General features: G+C 45.3%; 1 protein-coding gene across 4 annotated transcripts in view; it reads left to right on the forward strand.

Moving 5' to 3' along the window:
- The window catches only part of ASTN2 (astrotactin 2), an 887,719-nt gene that overhangs the window by 184,549 nt on the left and 683,903 nt on the right, over positions 1-19,267 (forward strand). For all 4 annotated transcript variants that reach the window (XM_057724291.1, XM_057724290.1, XM_057724292.1 and 1 more), the window contains exon 3: positions 13,478-13,862. In XM_057724291.1, coding sequence (XP_057580274.1) covers positions 13,478-13,862 — 385 coding nt within the window. The remainder of the gene's footprint in view (positions 1-13,477; positions 13,863-19,267) is intronic.

Here is a 19,267-nt window from a genome sequence, read left to right on the forward strand (position 1 = left end):
CAAACCAGGCATTGCCATCATTATCCGCTGACTTATCTATTTCCCCAAACTGACTGCAAGTTCTTGTGGCCTTATCTGTGTGTTCCTAAATCCAGGCAGAGCATTTGGCACAGGGATGGAGCCTAACAATAATAGCAGTAACAAGCCAATAACGGCCACGTATTGAATGTTTTTTATAGGTCAAGTGCTGTATGACATATTTTACATATATCATCTTACCTAATCCCCACAACAGCCCATTTTGGTGAATGGTTTTATTCCCATGTTAGAACTGTAAAAAACGAGCCTCACAGAGAGAAGGTCACACCACTGGAAAGCGATTGAGTAAGAACTTGAACTTGGACCTGCCTACTTCCATTTAGGCCCATAACCTGGTGAATGAGTGTGTCAGTGAATGAGTGCAAGGCTTCTCCCTAGTCACTTGGGTTCATATGTTTATCTTCATGACTCAAAGAATAAGAAAAAAATCCTCTCAAAGATGCTTCCCCCCACCTCCCCATACATCTTCAGAGTGGGATTTCCGACAGAACTTGAGAGCCCACCTGAGGATGTGGAGAAGGATACTGATTTGTACTAAATGCCTCCTGTGAATTGTTTTCAGCCCTCTCTCCCACTCAGATGGAGAACTGCCAAACAGATGTAGGTATATATCAGTCACCTACCCTCAAAGAGGCATTTGTAGTGGGATTCATTCGTTACTTCTTCTAAGAAGTAATTGAGGATCTACTATGTACCATGTACCAAATTTATTCAGAAATAAATAAAACCCTGCCCTTCCCTTCGCTGCCTCTCACTGTAGAAATACAATCAATGCATAATGAGATCTACTCAATATTGGACCCTGAGCTTGGTCTTGGGTACATGGAGTTGATTAAAGATGTCCTCCAGGGGCACTCCGGGTGATAAGAGGGTAGTTGGCAGACAGAAACATGAGTCACTAAGGGTCCCAACAGGTGGGTACTTAACCAGCCAGAGACAACAGGTTTCACAAAAGCTTGTTGAGAACTCATGACCCAAGAGCTGAGGTTTAAAGGACTAGACAAAGAAGTCAGCGGAGGACCTTTCAGGCAGAGTGAGCGGCAGGAGTGAAAGCACAGCTGCGTGAGACGGTGCGAGGGATACAGGATGTTTCACTGGTGGTGTTAGTTCATGCTTATACAACTGAAATGCGAGGCAGGATGTCGTGAGAATATATATATTCCATCTGTTCAAAAACACTCTCATGTTTGCCTTTGCCTTTCTGATCTGGAATATTGGAGCTGGAAAGACTGTTAGAGGCCGGCCGATTTTATCTACTTGCCCCAAAGAGGGGAAGGGCCATAATCAAGGTCACACAACTTGGAATCTGTAGGAGAAGGGCAGGGTGTTCAGGGGAATGCTTTGGGAAACTGTGCAGAGAATATCTCATACTCTGATGGAGGGAGTTTGGAGGCTTCACCATTACCTTGTATCTAATTTTTCAAAAAACAAGGCCTTGCATCCATAACAAGGATGCTAATATTTCCCGAGATCCACTACTTGTGAGCCACTATGCCCAGTGTGTTCTACAAAGCAATTTCATTTAATCCTCCCCAGACCCTCTCAGTTAGAGGTGTTAGTAACCCAATTCATAGATGAGAAAACTAAGGAAACACAAGGGACATACCTAAGGCACCCAAAAGAAAGGTAGTACAGCCATGACTTGAATCCATGTCTGTCTGACTCAATGTTCATTAGCTTTCCTCTTGATGAACTGTGGTAGGATTCAGAATGATCGCCCAGGATTTGGCTCCCATTCTGATATGATCTAAAGATGATTAAGAATGTTTAAGCTGGATGGGGAGTGAATATATTCCAAAGAATTTCTGCATTTTTACTTTATTCCCTTGGCATTATCTTGGGAAATAAAATAGGAGTGCTAATAGATACATTATAAGTAGATGATTAGTTTAAAAGAAAAAGGTTTCATTTTCTATAATGGGACCTCCTTAAATAGGTCACCCTATATCTGTCTAGAGGCAAAGAGATAACTGTAGATAAATATAGCCAACTATAGATAGGTGTGAATATATTTTTAAACACATGAATACATGCATACATGTATATGATATATATTATATACATGTAAATCTTTGTTGTTGTGCATTTATCCTCTCCTGATTGTTCACATGTGTAAACTTATCTCTTCATTTGATTTTGTGCTGGGATCTTTCATAACCTTCTGGGAGCTTACCTAGGAAAAAAATTAACACATAGATAGGTTCATCTCTAATCCAGTGACAGAATCCACACCTCACTGTCATGTTGGCACCTTCTCTCTCTCCCCTTCCTGCCAATCAAACACCAAGTCTTTCCACCCTGTGGTGTGTCTTATTTCTACCCCATTAGCTAGCTACTCACTTCAACTGCTCTAATCTCAGGTCTCATCTTCTGTCTCTTAGACAAGGGCTTCCTCAATCTCTGTGCTATTGACAGAGATAATTCTTTGCTGTACGTGGCTATCCTGTGCATGTCGGATGCTTACAGATTTCCTGGTCTCTACCCATTAAATGCCAGTGACACCTTTTTCCCAGTTGTGACAATCAAAGATGTCTCCATTACCAAATGTCTCCTGTGGGGCAAATTGCCCCCCGTCGAGAAGTGCTCTCCTAGATGATTGTGAACAGCTATCTCACTAGTCTCCCAGTTTCCAGTCTGCCACATACGTCCAATGTGATCTCGCCACCCTATTGCTTTTAAAAAAAAGTCTTGGATCCTTAACGCCTAAAGAATAGTCATGCCATCTGCACTATGCTTCTGACCTATGTTGTCATCTTATTCGCCTGCAACTCCCTCACGGCCCAGTGGTCAATCCCAGTCTGTGAGAGAGTGGGCCTGTAGTTTTATTGGAAATGGCCCCAGCTGGGAGGTCTTATCCCAATATACTTGCCACGCACTGTGTTGTGTGTTCTCAAGTTTATCTTCTGAGCCTCCGCTTTTTCATCTGAGCAATGGGTATAATCCTCTAGCCAATAGGGGAGCTTGAGCATCAGTTTTTAATACAAGCAGTAAATGCTAAAGCTCCTGAAGTGAGGGTTGAGATGAAGTATTCTGGGAATTCAGAGGGTTTCTTTCTGGCTGAGGCTGCAGATGGGGAGATCTCAGAGGAGTTCATCAAGGAGATGGTGTTGAAAGTAGCCATGAAGTATGCCCCGTATTTCAGCTTACAGATGTGGGGGTGAGGAATGACAATGACGGCAACATTCCAGGTAGAGGAAATCTCAGAACATTAAATAGGAACAGTGAGTTCCCATGTGGTTGAATACTTAGCATAGTGCCTGCCCTATTGTAGACACATAGTAGGGTTGGTGGCATGGATGGGGAAGCATACATTTTGAGAAGGTTATCTCAAAGGCATACATTTTGAGATTTAAGTTAAGTGATTGATGAACTTGAACTGTCAAACTGCAGGCCTTTTCAGCTTACTCAGTGGGGAGGGGCTTTGTTTCCATCCGTGCCTTAGTTATGATAGAAGATGGGTTGAGGACAGTGAAGGAGGTGGAATAAGGCCTGGGAGATGATTCAAGGTGTATTGAAAGTATCATGGTGAAAGGCAGTCATGACTGGGACATAGGATGGAGAGAAAGAAAGGTTGGGGAAAGAAACTGGTTTGTAGATCAAACTGTCAGGATTCATGATTTCTCAGCAGCTTTGGGGAGTGTTAGTTGCACAGTCTGCCTCCAAAACCATCTCAGGATGTTCTGGGATCTTGGTCAAGTCACTTCCACTCTCTAAGCCTGTTTCCTGATCTGTAGCATCAAGGGTTTGGACTATTTTATAATAATTCCTCCAGCTTACACACAGTCTGAGTCCTGAAAGAAGACTTCCCAGAAAACTTGGCGTCTCGGCCCCTTTTCCTACTAGCTGTCACTCAGTGAATGGCCAGGAGAACACCCGGTGGATCGGCAGACCTCGACCATCCTGGGGCTGGCTGTCAGGACCAGACACAAGTGATGAGAAGAGGAGGACATTACTTGGGAGAATATGCATGTTCACAGCTCTGAGGATTAAAGGCCCGTGTTCTTATCACTGCCGAACAGAGTATTATAAATCCAGTCTTAGAATACCAAATCCTTTTGCGGCTTGGCCATTGTGAGGGAATATTAAAAAGGCCGAAGACAGAAATAATCAGTTTCCGAACGACACATTGTCAAATAAACCATTTCCCACATTATCCCTTTCTTTCCTTTCTCTGACTTCTTCTCCCGTGTCTGGATATTTTAACAGGAAAAATAGATTAAAATGGGGCCAGGCTGAATGGAGTTCTAACTTTGACTTTTCAGAAGGCTCTCTTGGTGGGGCGGTTTTGGGGGTGCTCTTTATTTGTCACCTCTGTGTATTTTTCAGTGTTTGGTATTGTGTGTAAGCAAAGCAGCTGGAGGCACAAGCATTGGGACATAGGCAGAGCAGCAAAGAGGGGCCTACAAGGTCTGATCGAGTGCCCTCTGCATACTGGGGTCAGAGCTGATACAGGGGCTGTCAGATTTACATTCCTCTGGCAAAGTCTGGGTAAGATTTTAGGCTTCTGGTTGTTGATTAAGCACCTTCCTGGGCCAAGCACTACATTTTAGGCTGGATAAATGAAAGCTCAGAAACTAGAATGGGAAAGTGGTCAACAAGATGGTTAGGTGGTAGGAGTGTAGCCAGATAACTGACAACCATGGGATTTGTGAGGGAAGAGTACACAGCCTCATCCCAACTTGCAGAGGCAAAGGCATTCCCTGAGGAAGTGATGTCCAAGCTGAGATGGCTGGGTGAGTTGAGATGAGCAGATGAAGAGGAGTATATTAGTTTCCTAAGGCTATCATAGCAAATTACCCCAAACTGGGGGAGCTTAAAACAACAGGAGTTTATTCTTTCGCAGTTCAGGAGGCCAGAAGCCCCAGATCAAGATGTCAGCGGGGTTTGCTCATTGGGAGGCTCTGAGAGAGAATCTGTTCCTCACCTCACAATAGCTTCTGATGGTGGCTGGCAGTCCTTGGTTTTCCTTAGCTTATAAATGCATCAATCCAGTCTCTGTCTCTGTCTTCACATGGCTGTGTGTGTGTGTATGTGTGTGTGTGTCCTCTATTCTTTTTTTTTTTTTAAATTTTGGCCGAAACATGTGGGATCTTAGTTCCCCCACCAAGGATCAAACCTGTGGCCCTTGTGATGGAAGCATGCAGTCTTAACCACTGGACCACCAGGGAAGTCCCCTCTATTCTTCTTATAAGGACACCAGTCCTTGGATTTAGGGCCCCCCCCCCCCCCCCAGTCCAGTATGACCTCATCTTAATCAATTACAGTGGCAAAGACCCTATTTCCAGATGAGATCACCTTCTGAGGTTCTGAGTGGATGTGATTTGGGGGCAGGGGGTGCGGGGTATTATTTGAACCACTACGGGGAAGGAATGATTGAGCACTCTGGGCTGCGGGAGAAGCCATTGGGCAAGGGCTCAGAGCATCACACTTTAGGGGGATGCTGATCACACAATGTGACTCCAGGACAGGGTAGGAGGTAGGACTTGTGGGGAGGGGAGGCAGGAAAAGGAAGCAGAACCCTAGGCATGAAGGGGCTTGGATGCCAGGCTAAGAATCTGGACCTTATCCTGGGAGTGGGCGAGGGGAGCCAGGAAAGGGTTTCAGGCAAAGGGGAAGGGTGTGAAGGATTTGATCTGGGATAGAGGAGTAGAGAGGCTGAAGGACTGAGGCTAGTGTTTGTTGACATTTGTAGAGCCAGACCTTTTATCCAGATCTTTCATTGTCTTATTTAATCCTTATCTTAACCCTTCACATTGGGACCAATCAGCACATTTTGTAGGTGAACCTGTTGTAGCACAAGGAGGTAGAATGTCTTAGCCAGCTTTTCATTGCCAACAGCAAGCAGGGACAAGGACTCCTACCCTGGCCTCTATGCCCCCAGGATACCTGGTTATCCCATCACGTCACTCTGCCCTTGACATTGCCCTCTTTCACCGTTGCCTGGTACTGGGGGATGTGAGACTGTGTCAGTAATAGAAGAAGAGGAGGGGGCTGATTCTGCTTTAGAGAGGCTTCTAGTGGGGAAGCTTCCAGGACTGATGGGAACACACATTCCTTCTCCCATCTCTTTCCCACTTCCTGCCTGACAGCTTAGTGAGATCCTCAGACCCATCAGAAGAAGGTAAAACTAATCACCCGAGGCTTGTGCTGCTTGCAGTCTCACAGAAAACTAACCCTAACCAACAGACTGGGATTTTTTTTTAAATAACTTTTACTGAGGTACAGTTAACAGGCAATAAACAGCATATATTTAGAGTGTACAACTTGGTATCCCAATCTCCCAGTTCATCTCCCCCCAACCCTCCCCACTTTCCCCACTTGGTGTCCATATGTTTGTTCTCTACATCTGTTTCTGCCTTGCAAACCGGTTGATCTGTAACATTTTTCTATAGTCCACATATATGTGTTAATATGCGATATTTGTTTTTCTCTTCTCTTTCTGACTCACTTCACTCTGTATGACAGTCTCTAGGTCCATCCATGTCTCTACAAATGTCCCAGTTTCATTGCTTTTTAGAGTTGAGTAATATTCCATTGTATATATGTACCACATCTTCTTTATCCATTCATCTGTGGATGGACATTTAGGTTACTTCCATGTCCTGACTATTGTAAATAGTGCTGCAATGAACATTGGAGTGCATGTGTCTTTTTGAATGATGGTGTTCTCTGGGTATATGCCCAGTAGTGGGATTGCTGGGTCATATGGTAACTCTATTTTTAGTTCTGCAAGATCCTCTGTACTGTTCTCCATAGTGGCTGTGTCAATTTACATTCCCACCAACAGTGCAAGAGCATTCCCTTTTCTCCACACCCTCTCTGGCATTTACTGTTTGTAGATTTTCTGATAATACCCATTCTAACCGGTGTGAGGTGATACCTCATTGTCGTTTTGATTTGCATTTCTCTAATAATTAGTGATGTTGAGCAGCTTTTCATGTGCCTCTTGGTCATCTGTATGTCTTCTTTGGAGAAATGCCTATTTAGGTCTTCTGCCCATTTTTGATTGGGCTGCTTGTTTTTTTGATATTGATCTGGATGCACTGTTTATATATCTTGGCGATTAATCCTTTGTCTGTTGATTCGTTTGCAAATATTTTCTTCCAGTCTGAGAGTTGTCTTTTCGTCTTGCTTATAGTTTCCTTTGCTGTGCAGAAGCTTTGAAGTTTCATTAGGTCCCACTTATTTATTTTTGTTTTTATTTCCATTACTTTAGGGAGTGGATCAAAAAAGATCTTGCTGTTGTTTACATTGAAGAGTGTTCTTCCTGTGTTTTCCTCTAGGAGTTTTATAGTGACTGGCCTTACATTTAGGTCTTTTATCCATTTTGAGTTTATTTTTGTGTATGGTGTTAAGGAGTGTTCTCATTTCATTCTTTTCCATGTAGCTGTCCAGTTTTCCCAGCACCACTCATTGAAGAGGCTGCCTTTTCTCCACTGTATATCCTTGCCTCCTTTGTCATAGATTAGTTGACCATAGTTTATCTCTGGGCTTTCTATCCTGTTCCATTGATCTATATTTCTGTTTCTGTGCCAGTACCATACTGTCTTGATCACTGTAGCCTTGTAGTATAGCCTGAAGTCAGGAAACCTGATTCCACCAACTCCGTCTTTCCTTCTCAAGATTGCTTTGGCTATTTGGGGTCTTTTGCGTTTCCATACAAATTGTAAAATTTCTTGTTCTAGTTCTGTGAAAAATGCCATTGGTAATTTGATAAGGTTTGCCTTGAATCTGTAAATTGCTTTGGGTAGTATAGTCATTTTCACAATGTTGATTCTTCCAATCCAAGAACATGGCATGTCCCTCCATCTGTTTGTGTCGTCTTTGATTTTTTTCATTAGTCTCTTATAGTTTTCTGAGTACAGATCTTTTGCCTCCTTGGTTAGGTTTATCCCTAGATATTTTATTCTTTTTGTTGCAGTGGTGAATGGGATTGTTTCCTTAATTTATCTTTCTAATCTTTCATTGTTAGTGTATAGAAATGGAAGAGATTTCTGTGTGTTAATTTTGTATCCTGCAACTTTACTGAATTCATTGATTAGCTCAAGTAGTTTTCTGGTAGAGTCTTTAGGGTTTTCTATATATAATATCATGTCATCTGCGAACAGTGACAGTTTTTCTTCTTTTCCAATTTGGATTCCTTTTATTTCTTTTTCTTCTCTGATTGCTGTGGCAAGGACTTCCAAAACTATGTTGAATAGTAGTGGCAAGAGTGGACATCCTTGTTTTGTTCCTGATCTTAGAGGGAATGCTTTCAGTGTTTCACCATTGAGAATGATGTTTGTTGTGGGTTTGTCATATATGGCTTTTATTATGTTGAGATAGGTTCCCTCTATGCCCACTTCTGGAGAATTTTTATCATAAATGGGTGTTGAATTTTGTCAAAAGCTTTTTCTGCATCTATTGAGACGATCATGTGGTTTTTATCCTTCAACTTATTAATATGGTGTATTACATTGATTGACATATGTATTTTGAAGAATCCTTGCATTCCAGGGATAAACCCAACTTGATCATGGTGTATGATCCTTTTAATATGTTGTTGGATTCTGTTGGCTAGCAGACTAGGATTTTTATTTCTGCAACTCGCAGCCACTTCTCCAACCTTGTTTGTCTTGGGCTGCCCTAGAGGGAACCGAGTCCATAACGGATTTGGCATTGGGCTGTCCCTGAGGCCAGCAGGACCTCTACTTGCCATTCCTCGAGCCCTGGCCTCTTCTTAACTTGCTTTCTGAAAATTCACAGGCTTCTCCTTACATCCTCTTATCCCTCCTGTTTTCCCTCCTGGGCTCCCTGCTTGCCCTGCAGCCTTTTCTCCATGGCTGGGGTCTGTGCTCGCTCCTGGTGGGTAGCCTCAGTGGCTGGACACTCCGGCCCTGCTCACCTTTCCAGCAGCAGCTCCTGCTTTTCTGTTTGTTGCCCTGGTGAAGGAGAGAAGCGGGGGTTCAGCTCTGCAGGAGTGGAGCAGCACAGCAGCCTGGACCAGGGGCAGTCCAGGTGGACGCAGACCATAGTTTCTTCTTGATCCTGAGTTCCTCATCTGCTCTCTTTGGGTGGAATGTCCCACTAGGACAGAGGTGGCTATGTAGTTCTCTTGCGCTCCTTTGCTTGTACACAGCACCCTTCAGTGTGTAAGGGCCACCACAGTGGTGTTCAGATTTCATTCGCACAACACCCTTGGGTCGGGTACCATGAATGAGTATGATGAGTATCATGGGTTTTCCATGGGCCAGGCACTGAGCGCAACACTCCACACCCTTGAGCTTACATCTAACCTCCCTCTATAAGGATGCTTTTGATGCAGTTTCATGAATGAGAAAATTGTGATTCAGAGAGCTTCAGCTCTTGGTCCAAGGTTGTCCAGTTTTTATGCGATAGCATGAAATTTGAAAGAAGTCTTTTTGATCCGCCCCCGCCTTTGCCTTTAACTATGAGCTATACTGTTTCATGTATTAGCAAATCCATCTTACAGATGAGTGAACTGGGGGTCTGTAGGGTGTCTGGGAAATTCGAGATCATATAGTGAGTAAACTTGAATTCAGGACCTTTCCCTGCACGCTCTGAGCCTAGCTTACTACTTCTTCAGGGTCTAGGAGGGTAGGGCTAGTCAGTGGTGCTTGAAGCATCACCTGAGATGCTACTATGTCTTGGGTGAGGCTCCCTGAGGAGCCCAGCCTGGGGATGTCTGTTTCAGATGGTCCGTGGCACAGTGAGCCCTTGATTGCTGGGATACTCTTTTGGCCCAGTCTTCACAATGAAATCCTCATCTGTCACGGAAGCCATGTGGTCTTTGGCTTAGCTGAGCTGGTGGGAGCAGAGGTCAGGGCAGGCTGGGGAGTGAGGGCAGGGAGCCTGCGCCCCTATAGGAGGGCCGGAACCACTGGCCTGTGGTCATATCAAATGAATCAGCAGATCATTAGGCTACAGGTCCCAAGCTCAGCTTCCATCAAAGGTGGGGTGAGGGAGATGGGTGGTCTCCCTCTGTTACCTCCTCCTGGAAGTTCTCTGTGCTGGGAAATCTGTGCCTGAAGTTCCCAAGGTAATTTGAGGAGGCAGAGGTGAGTCTGGGCAGGAGCTGATTACGCCTTGGGTGTGCCTGTCCCTTCCCACCCTAAACAGAGCTGTGAAGCCACAACGCAGTGAGTCTGCATCTCAGCCTCACTACCTGGGTGAACAGCCTCCTGTCTGTAGGCCTCGTTCCTCATGTAACATAGGACAACGAGGCCTAATGTGCACCGGCGTAAAGGTAAATGACAGAACATGTGGAAGTGTTTGGTCCAGATTGAGAAGGATTTGGGGACCCAAGACAAGTCTCACAGAATGAGCATTCAGAGGAAGAAGGTCATTCATTCATTCATTCATTCAACATTAAATAGGCACTTGCTGAATGCTGTTGATAATAGCAATAGCTAACAACCAGTGAGCAGTTACATGTACCCCACATGACACGAAATATTCTACAGGCATCTCAGCCTCACAGGGCTCCACTGAGGTGACCCTTATTTAACCAATGAAGAAACCAAGGCTCTGAAAGGTAGTGATCTAGTCAAGGTCACGCAGCCTCTTAAGCAGCAGAACCTGGACTAAAACTGTGTCACTCTGAGGTCAGCTCTTAGCCTCTATTCCAGATATAGCTGGAGGGCTCTAGAAGCAAAGGAGGGTGCGTCCTGCCTTCCAGTAGCTCCCTGGGAGCTTTATGAGTGGATCCAGGACCGCACAGGAGACCAGGGAGGCTTGTTGGGATGCAGTGGTGGGGAGGGAGGCGTGGTGGTTGTCTGTGGATGGGTTGGTTAAGCCTCATTTTTCCCAGGTCAGTTTTGGTCCTGGGCCTGACCACAGCATCAAACAACCCATAATCAGGGTGGACAGAATGGGCCAGGGCTGAAGGGCGCTGGAACCAGGCAAGTCTGCCCCCACAGTGAGCAAAACATCCAAAGGTGACAAGATAGCAGGCTGAGTCAGGCAAGGCAATTTCCCAAAGGGCAACCATGGACCAAAATTAAAAGCGTCTCTGAAGAGGTTTCCTCCAGATGTGCCCACTGAACCCTGGATTTGAAAACAGTGTTTCCTTTTCCTTCTCAGGATTCCCTTTTTCTTTGTGCCCCCTCACCATCTTTTCCTTCCTTTGGTCTGTAGAATCACTATGCTGTCAAAGAGCCACTGGGTTCAAATGAAGTGGACGTGCCAGTGAAGAGCTGAGTTCAAATCCCTGCTTTACCAGCATCCAGGCCTTTTATTCCCAGTTGGACCTAGGATCAAAACCTGTGTGACTTCAAGCAAGTTACGTAACCTCTCTGAACCACCTTCCCCTCATTTCGTTTATGGAACAGAAACCATAATCCCTATCACAGAGGATTGTCTTGAAGATTAAATAACATGAAGTAAAAGTAATAAGGAGAGGGCCTGCTATTGTTTTATCAAACGATAGTATTCTTCCCACCTCCTTTTTCTCTTCACTTATCTTTCTTATTATCTCTTCCCTGCCCACCCACCCCATCTTTCCTTTCTTATCTCTGATGCAAAAAAAAACTGACAAGTAATGACATGTAATACCATGTCACATATGATTAGATGTAGAGCAATTCCTATTGTGTGTTCTGTGGAGGGAAAAAGGGTTTGTTCTTATTTTTCTAGGGCTCCAGAGGTGCTAAACTATGCACGCACACACACACACACACACACACACACACACACACACACACACACACACTTTACATACACTTGACAGACTGCACCCACCCACACATGCATATACATAAATATACATACTTATAGCATTATTTGATCTGTGTGTTTATTTTCAAGTTCTGACATCCAGAGAAACCTTCCTGGGGATCCCACACTAACTCACCACCAGAGTCAAGACAGGGCTGTCAGGCACCCCTGCAACCCTGGCCACCTCTTAGCCCACTTACCATCCACTGCCCCCCCACCCCCACCCCGAGGTGGTCACAAATTCTAGCTTAATGAGTTGAAGGACTTGCAAAATAATCATCATTTTTTTAATGTAGTCAGCAGGATAGCTGAATCATTTTAGTAAATAATGTTCTTCTCGGCCTAAACAGGTATCCTTAACAGCCATCACCCCCCACCCCCCGCCCCCGCCAGGATAATCTATTCAGGGTTAGTTAACATCTATCATCTTTGCTAGATGTTATACGTGTAGTTTTCAGAAATAGTCCTTGTCTTTAATGAGATCATAGGGAAGAACAGTCAGCCACATGGGTATGGTTGAAAGAATACAGGCTGTAGAGCTGAAACTCCAAACCAAGCAAACACAAAACGAGGCTCAGAGCTTGCTCTGCTACGCACCATCTGACTTTCGGAGCCTCTCAGTTTCTTTGCCCCTTTCCCCCCAAACCACAAGTGTGATCCTCTCCAAGTCTAAGGATTACACAGCACAGACTCAGTAAAGTGGCCTCGGGTCTCCCAGGCGGAAAGCACAATGTATAATGAAGAGAAGCAGAATAACTGAGGGGGCTACCCCTAATCATTGGAGATGCTTCCAGCACAGAGTGAAAGAAGGGAGGTGAGGAGAATACAAACCTTCCACCTCCAGCCCTTGACAGCTGCCGTGGGGAACACAGACGTGCTCTGGAAATACCCCTGTCCTTGAGGAGTTCACAGAGCGAGATATTTCATGAGTCTCATGAATTATGTAAGATCTGTCCGTAAACACTTTAGCCTGTTTCAATTTATGTGTGGTGTGCAGACTCAACCAAATATTTACCAGTGGGATGTATTAAAGAAAAATAAACTTCAGTATGCCTTAAGTTTCTGATTAAGGGAGCCCTAGAACAGTGCATTTGTTCGTTCATTCATTCAACAAATATTTATGAAGCACCTGTTTTGTCCCAGACCCCTGTTGGGAATCAACATTAAAAGACAAGTGTTTATGATAATAAAAAATATAGATTATGCAGAAATTGTTTGACTTAAAAATGCTCTTGTATAGTCCCAGCAGGAAGAAAGAAAGGCTCCTGCCTCTTGAGCCCTCAGTGGACTCATTCTAGAGATGGGGAAGCAAGGCTGAGAGGGTGTGAGCAAATGTCCTGGGGTAACTGGTGGGAGGCAGGGTCAGGACTCAGACACTGTGTATGTGAAACCACAGGGCTGACTCTTCCCAGTGTTTAGCAGTGTGCATCGCTCTGGCATGACCATTATCCATCTCATTTACTCCTCATGGCGACCTTTTGAAGGAGGAAGGGCAGGGGTTCTCACCCATCCTGATACATGTGAAAAGCAAGGCTCAGAGAGGTGAAGCAGTTTGTCCAAGGTCACACAGCTTGTTGGCGAGGAATCCAGGCTTGGAAACGGTGTCGCTCTGAGAGCCAAGCCCAGGGATCTGGGCTGAGTGTGGCAGAGGGAAAACCCCCACTGGCACCCCGGCCCAAAGAACAGTGGCGCATTTGCTTGTCTTTCTTCTCTCCCGCTCCAGGGCGGCCTCATTGCACTGCTGCTGCTGCTGCTGGTGTTTACTGTGGCGCTGTATGCGCAGCGGCGCTGGCAGAAGCGTCGCCGCATCCCCCAGAAGAGCGCCAGCACAGAAGCCACCCACGAGATCCACTACATCCCGTCCGTGCTGCTGGGGCCCCAGGCCCGGGAAAGCTTCCGCTCCTCCCGGCTGCAGGCCCACAATTCCGTCATCGGCGTGCCCATCCGGGAGACCCCCATCCTCGATGACTATGACTACGAAGAGGATGAGGACCCACCCCGGAGGGCCAACCACGTCTCCCGTGAGGAGGAGTTTGGCAGCCAGATGACCCACGCCCTGGACAGCCTGGGCCGACCAGGGGAAGAGAAAGGGGACTTTGAGAAGAAAGGTGAGTCTTCCTTTTGGCATCCCACCTTTCAGGGGTCAGTTTGGGGAGTTGGGAAGAGGTGCAGGAGCTGGGCAGCTGGGGACACAGGCAGTGTCTTCTGGGCTAATCCATTTTTGATTTATGGCCAACTTCTGTTGGGTTTTCAGTTTGTTTTCTCTGATTCTTCAGTGGTGATGGAAGGGGAAAAAAGAGTGTCAGTGTTCTTAGAATTGGAGTTTTGAGGAGCATCAAAAAGTATGTAGTCCAACATCTCTCCAGTGTCTCTTGATTACCCCCCTTGATGGCCTTCTCACTACTCAGAAGAGAGCTCATCTCATTTCCAGACACTACTACTGGAAGGTTTTTCTTTAGACTGAGTTGCAATCTGTTTCCCTCCACATTAGGAAGTGAATCTGAGTTTTCCTTCTCCAGGGTAGCTCTTGGGAAATGTGACAACAGAGGGGAAAAAAAAAGCACCCTGTAACTTTTAGAAATCAACCTCAGTAAACAATCCCAGTTTCTTCAGCTATTCTGATGTGACATTTCATGATTTTTGTCACTGTCCTGTAGATGGAGATTGTAACTTTTCAGGTCCTGGAGTGTACCACCAGAACTGACACACCTCTTCCTCAGGTGGGAATGCTCCTGTGCTGAGCAAAATGTTATTTTCACCTCCCTCTTGCCAGCTGTTATGCTTCTGTTGATGCAGCTTGAGAGCACATTTGTTTTTCTTTTGCAGTTATTACTGACTCATAGTTGACTTTCTCAAGACTAAAACCTCTCACTCTTTTTCATGTTACAAAAACCCATTCCCTTTTCTCTGTTGGAGGACAAATGATTATTTGGGCATAAGCACAGGATGTGTTTATATTTGTCTTTATTGTGTATAGATGGGATTTGGCTATTTTTCCTTTAGGTAAATGCTGTAAAAGTACTATTTTTTTTGTTTGTTTTTGTTTTGTTTTGTTTTGTTTTTCCATATTGTCTTTGTGATGCTGGTGATGGGTTAAAGGTTTGGCCTTGAGGCCCCAGTGTTAGAACTACTCTTCTTTGTGAGCCAAGAGGAACCATCACCACTGCCTGGCCCAGTCCTGGAGCTATGAACTCTACAATCTTCTCTTCTGCATCTAAGGTCCTTCCTCGCAGACCCATCTTTCTGTGTTGCTCAGTGGGCAAATGGGAACATTGGGGGCTTCTTAAAAAGGAGACATTTTTGTCAAGCTTAGAAATCCAGGGAGGGAAAAGAGTGGTATATAAAGTAAGAGCACAGGTTTTGGGGTTGTGTGGACCTGGGTTCAAATCTCGTCTCCTTTGTTTACTGGGTGACTTTGGAAAAATGGGAATTAAATCCTCCAAATCTTAGCTTCCTCACTGAAGGATTTTTTGAAGGATTAAATGTAAAAATAAAATATGTGTAAAGTACCTAATGCAGGGCCTAGTATCTGGTATGTGTTGAATCCCCAGGAGCTGTATTTGTAGATCTCAGGCCCTTGGTCTTCACTGGGCCCCTAAGACTCTCCCTAATCCACCTCCCTATTCCTCGCCAGTCTTCCTCTAAATGCCAGCCACCATGGTCTGCTCAGTGCCCTGGAGTGTCTACGTCATTTTCCCTTCTCCGCTATGATCTCTTCTGTCTTTGAACTGTTGGTTTACTGACAGTGTCCTCAATTCTTTGCTTTCTGAAGCTTTATTTATCTTTTTTCATGTGACTTCTCATCTTAGAACAAGAACAGTCTGCATTTATTTCATCTCTTCACATCCCGTAGTACCTGCCTAGCACAATGCCTCACGTGTAAAGAATTCCCAGTAAGTGTCAGACAAGAAAGATGGCCCTAGAGAGTGAAGTTGGGAGCAAAGCTATCAGGCCAGAGCATCCTGCCTCTCTTGTCTAAAATAGAAAATCACTTGGATAAGACTGAAAGCATCTTCCCATTTGCTTAGATTTGGGCTTTTGCAGCCTAATTTACTGAGCCTTACTGTGTTTATGTGGAAAATGGGTGAATTAGCAGCCAGTGTGCCCATCTCATAGCTTTGCTGTGGGGAATCAAATAATAAATACACTGCAAACACTGAAGAAGTTTTCCTAGAATGGGTTTTGTTTTCCACACCAGAATCTTCCCTAACCTAGCCAAGAGGAGACGTCCACGTCTCCTTCAGTTCTTGGAGCAGGTGGTGATTAACTTGAGCTTGTTACTTACCACTGTTCAACAATAGTTTCTCTTTCTATCTCCTACACTAGACTTGGAGAGTTTTAAAAATTTATTTATTTTTATTGAGATGTAATGAACATGTAACATTGTATTAGTTTCAGGTATACAATGTAATGATTCAGTATTGTGTATGCTGAGAAATGATCACCACAATGTCTAGTTAACAACCACGGCCTTACATCGTGAAAATTTTTTTCTTGTGTTGAGAACTTTACTCTCTTAGCAACTTTCAGGTATACAATTGAGTACTATTAACTCTAGTCACCATGATGCACGTTCCGTCCCCATGACTGACTTATAAGACTTGGAGATTTTGGGGAGCAAGGGGAGGGTTCTTTATCTTCCTTTCACTATTGTCTAGCACAGTGGCTGACACTTAATAGGTGCTCTGAAAATACTCATTGACTGAATGATTAACACAACTCATCAGTCATTTGGTTGATCGGATAACTCCAAGCATTGGTTAGAGTCCAAGATTCTCAGTTCCAGGCCTCGAGCTGTCTCGCTGTCCTCAAATCTGGGGACCCTAGAAACCAAAGGGTTGGCAGAGGCCATCAGTAGTGATGAGCAGAACCCAGGAGAAAGTAGCTGCTGGTTACGGGTGAAAACCCAGGAAGGGTCATTGATGACAGGTAAGTAACCAACAAGGAGCAGAGCTGAGAAGCAGCTGATACAGGCAGATTCTTTCCCCACCCACCCTACCGCCTCCACCAGGCTCCACATGGAGAACAGAGAACATCTTTAAAATGGGAAGCAGGTTGGGAAGGCAGGTCACTGCCAATAATCTTGTTTGACTGCTTTTCCTTCCTTCCTTCCTTTCCCCCCCGCCCTCACCCCACCAGTCTGGAAGGCAATACAATATGGAAATAAAGACTCTGCACTCTGGAGGCAGAACAATACAGAAATTAAGTTTACACCCCGCTTTACCAGCTCTGTGACCTTGGATAAGTCACCTACTCCTCTCCCATCAAAGGGGCATGATGCTAGTATTCTACCTCCAGTGTGACTGGGAAACTCAAATGAGGTAACACATGTAAAGGGTCTGGTACACAGTAAATGTTCAGTACACATTTCTGTTGTTATTCATGCCATCAGTCTTCAAAGTCATCCCACTGTGTCAGAGGCCATGATAAAGTCTGGAATAGAGGTGAGGAAAGCAGAACCTTTGCCCTTAAACAGCATGACAGTAAACCTCCTGGGAAAAACTGAAGCTGAAGCTCGAATAGTCCTGGCTCTCTCTGTGCCACACTGCAAGGGTGTGGCAGAGACGAGGTAAGAGCCCCAGCCTCCTGGCCAGAGACCATCCTTGCTGTAGATAGCTGTCATGCTCAGGATGGCCCACATGGCATTGTGGTGACAGCCCATTTCATTGGGGGCTGGGATCTGCCAGCTTTTGTGAACCCACAGGCTTGCCGTTTTAGCCGCTGGACATCCCAGTTATTCACGTGCACCATGCGTAGACCTGACTCTTGAATGACAGAGACAGCATAGGGGACAGGATCGTGCTGTATCCAGAGGATTGACTCCTGAGAGAGGGGGAGGTGCTCTGGCCTCCTCTCCCCACTGGGTTCTCTAGAGTCTGCACACTCTCAGGCCTACCACTGCGTTGCGGTTTAAAGATCACCCTGTCCCTTGCATTTTCTTTCACGCAGAACTCTGTCTAAACAATGACAAAAACCAGACGCTTACTTTCTGAAATCTCAACTTTAGATGAGAAGCATACAAGAGAAATCTAACGAGGGTGAGTGGTGAATGCATGAGAAACAAGACCCAGTACTCGCAAGGCGGCCTGGTGGCGCAGTGGGGAGCAGATGGGCTTGGCATCCCGCTGTTGCGTGCACTGGTTGCGTGGCCCTGGTGAACCCCTTAGCCACCTACAAATCCGTGCTTTCATCGCACCTGTTTTCATCTGACCACATTATTTTTTTTCATGTTCCTCGGAGTTGACTTTAATAGTAAGTACAATTTGGAATAACACCAAGTCCTTCATTTAGTTCTGTATCCCAGCTTCCCTTAGATCTGATCAAGGTGGGAAAGGAAGAAACCTAGGCAGGAAGAAAGTAGAAGACACCCTTTTCCTGAGCCCAGGCAGGATACTGGTCACCCTACCCCTCGGGAGGTGGTGTCTGGGGGCTGTGCTTGCAGCGTTGTGGCCCCTGAGCTCTTGGTCCTCCTTGCCGGGACAGAAGAGGGACGATTGTGGAAGATGTAAGAGCAGCAACTCAGACCAGATGTGCTTTCTGTTGCCCCAGGTGGCCATTGCAGAGAAGCATGAAACTCTTTCTTTTATGGGGGAACCTGGAAACAGCTATGCATTTTGTCCAGAGTGGGCAGGTATCAGAGGCTGGGCAAACCCTGTAAGAGTAATCCCAAAGCCCTTTGAAATTACATTGCCAAGGGCTGGTCCCACCTGTACCTCTCACACTTAGAATTTGCCCATAGATTCAAACTACTTCATCATACTTGAGCACCGTCAGCCTGCTTTGTAGCTTGGACCTGCAAATAATAGAGAGACCATCTGGAGGCAGAGGGGGAAAATTTCATTACCAAGAGACAACAACTTGGGTTCCCATACCCCAAGCGTAATGTACTGAGCAGGCTGACTTTCAGCTGATACTCACCCATGTGGACACACCCTTAGTTAAACATTGAAATTCTTCTGTGCCAGTCGGTAAGAAGCTTGCTGCCCTGAGTGCCCTACCCCCATGCCCCCCCTGCTGCCCAGCCATCCCACCCCCTCCCAGGGACCCTCCTGAAGCCCTCACCATGTAGGAACAGGGTGGATTTAGCCTGCTTCCCCAGGATTATGGCTGGCATCCTGTCTTGCTGATTAGCGCCTGTGCCTTACATGTTCTCAGATATTGCGAGCATCACCCTTGGTATCACCTTAGCCAGTTGCTAGGAATTTAATCATGTCAATATGTGACTGCTCAGCACTGCGTTGGGTCTATAACAGAAACTTGATGCATTTTAATTCCAATTCTCCTTATCCATCCTTAAATTTATGTTTCTCTTTCCTGAATATTATGCATGGAAGCTCAAGGAAATTAAAATAACAAATTTATCACTTTATCAAGGGACAGGGTAGGAGATGGCTGAATGGATATTGGGTTTTCTTAATTTTGTTTTATTATTGTGAAAGAAATGCATACTATTTGTGATAGAAGGGAGCAAGGGAGGGTGGGAGAGAAGAAGAGAGAGAGGGGAAAGGAGAGA

This window comes from Hippopotamus amphibius, chromosome 2 (assembly GCF_030028045.1).
Source record: "Hippopotamus amphibius kiboko isolate mHipAmp2 chromosome 2, mHipAmp2.hap2, whole genome shotgun sequence".
Taxonomy (NCBI): domain Eukaryota; kingdom Metazoa; phylum Chordata; class Mammalia; order Artiodactyla; family Hippopotamidae; genus Hippopotamus; species Hippopotamus amphibius.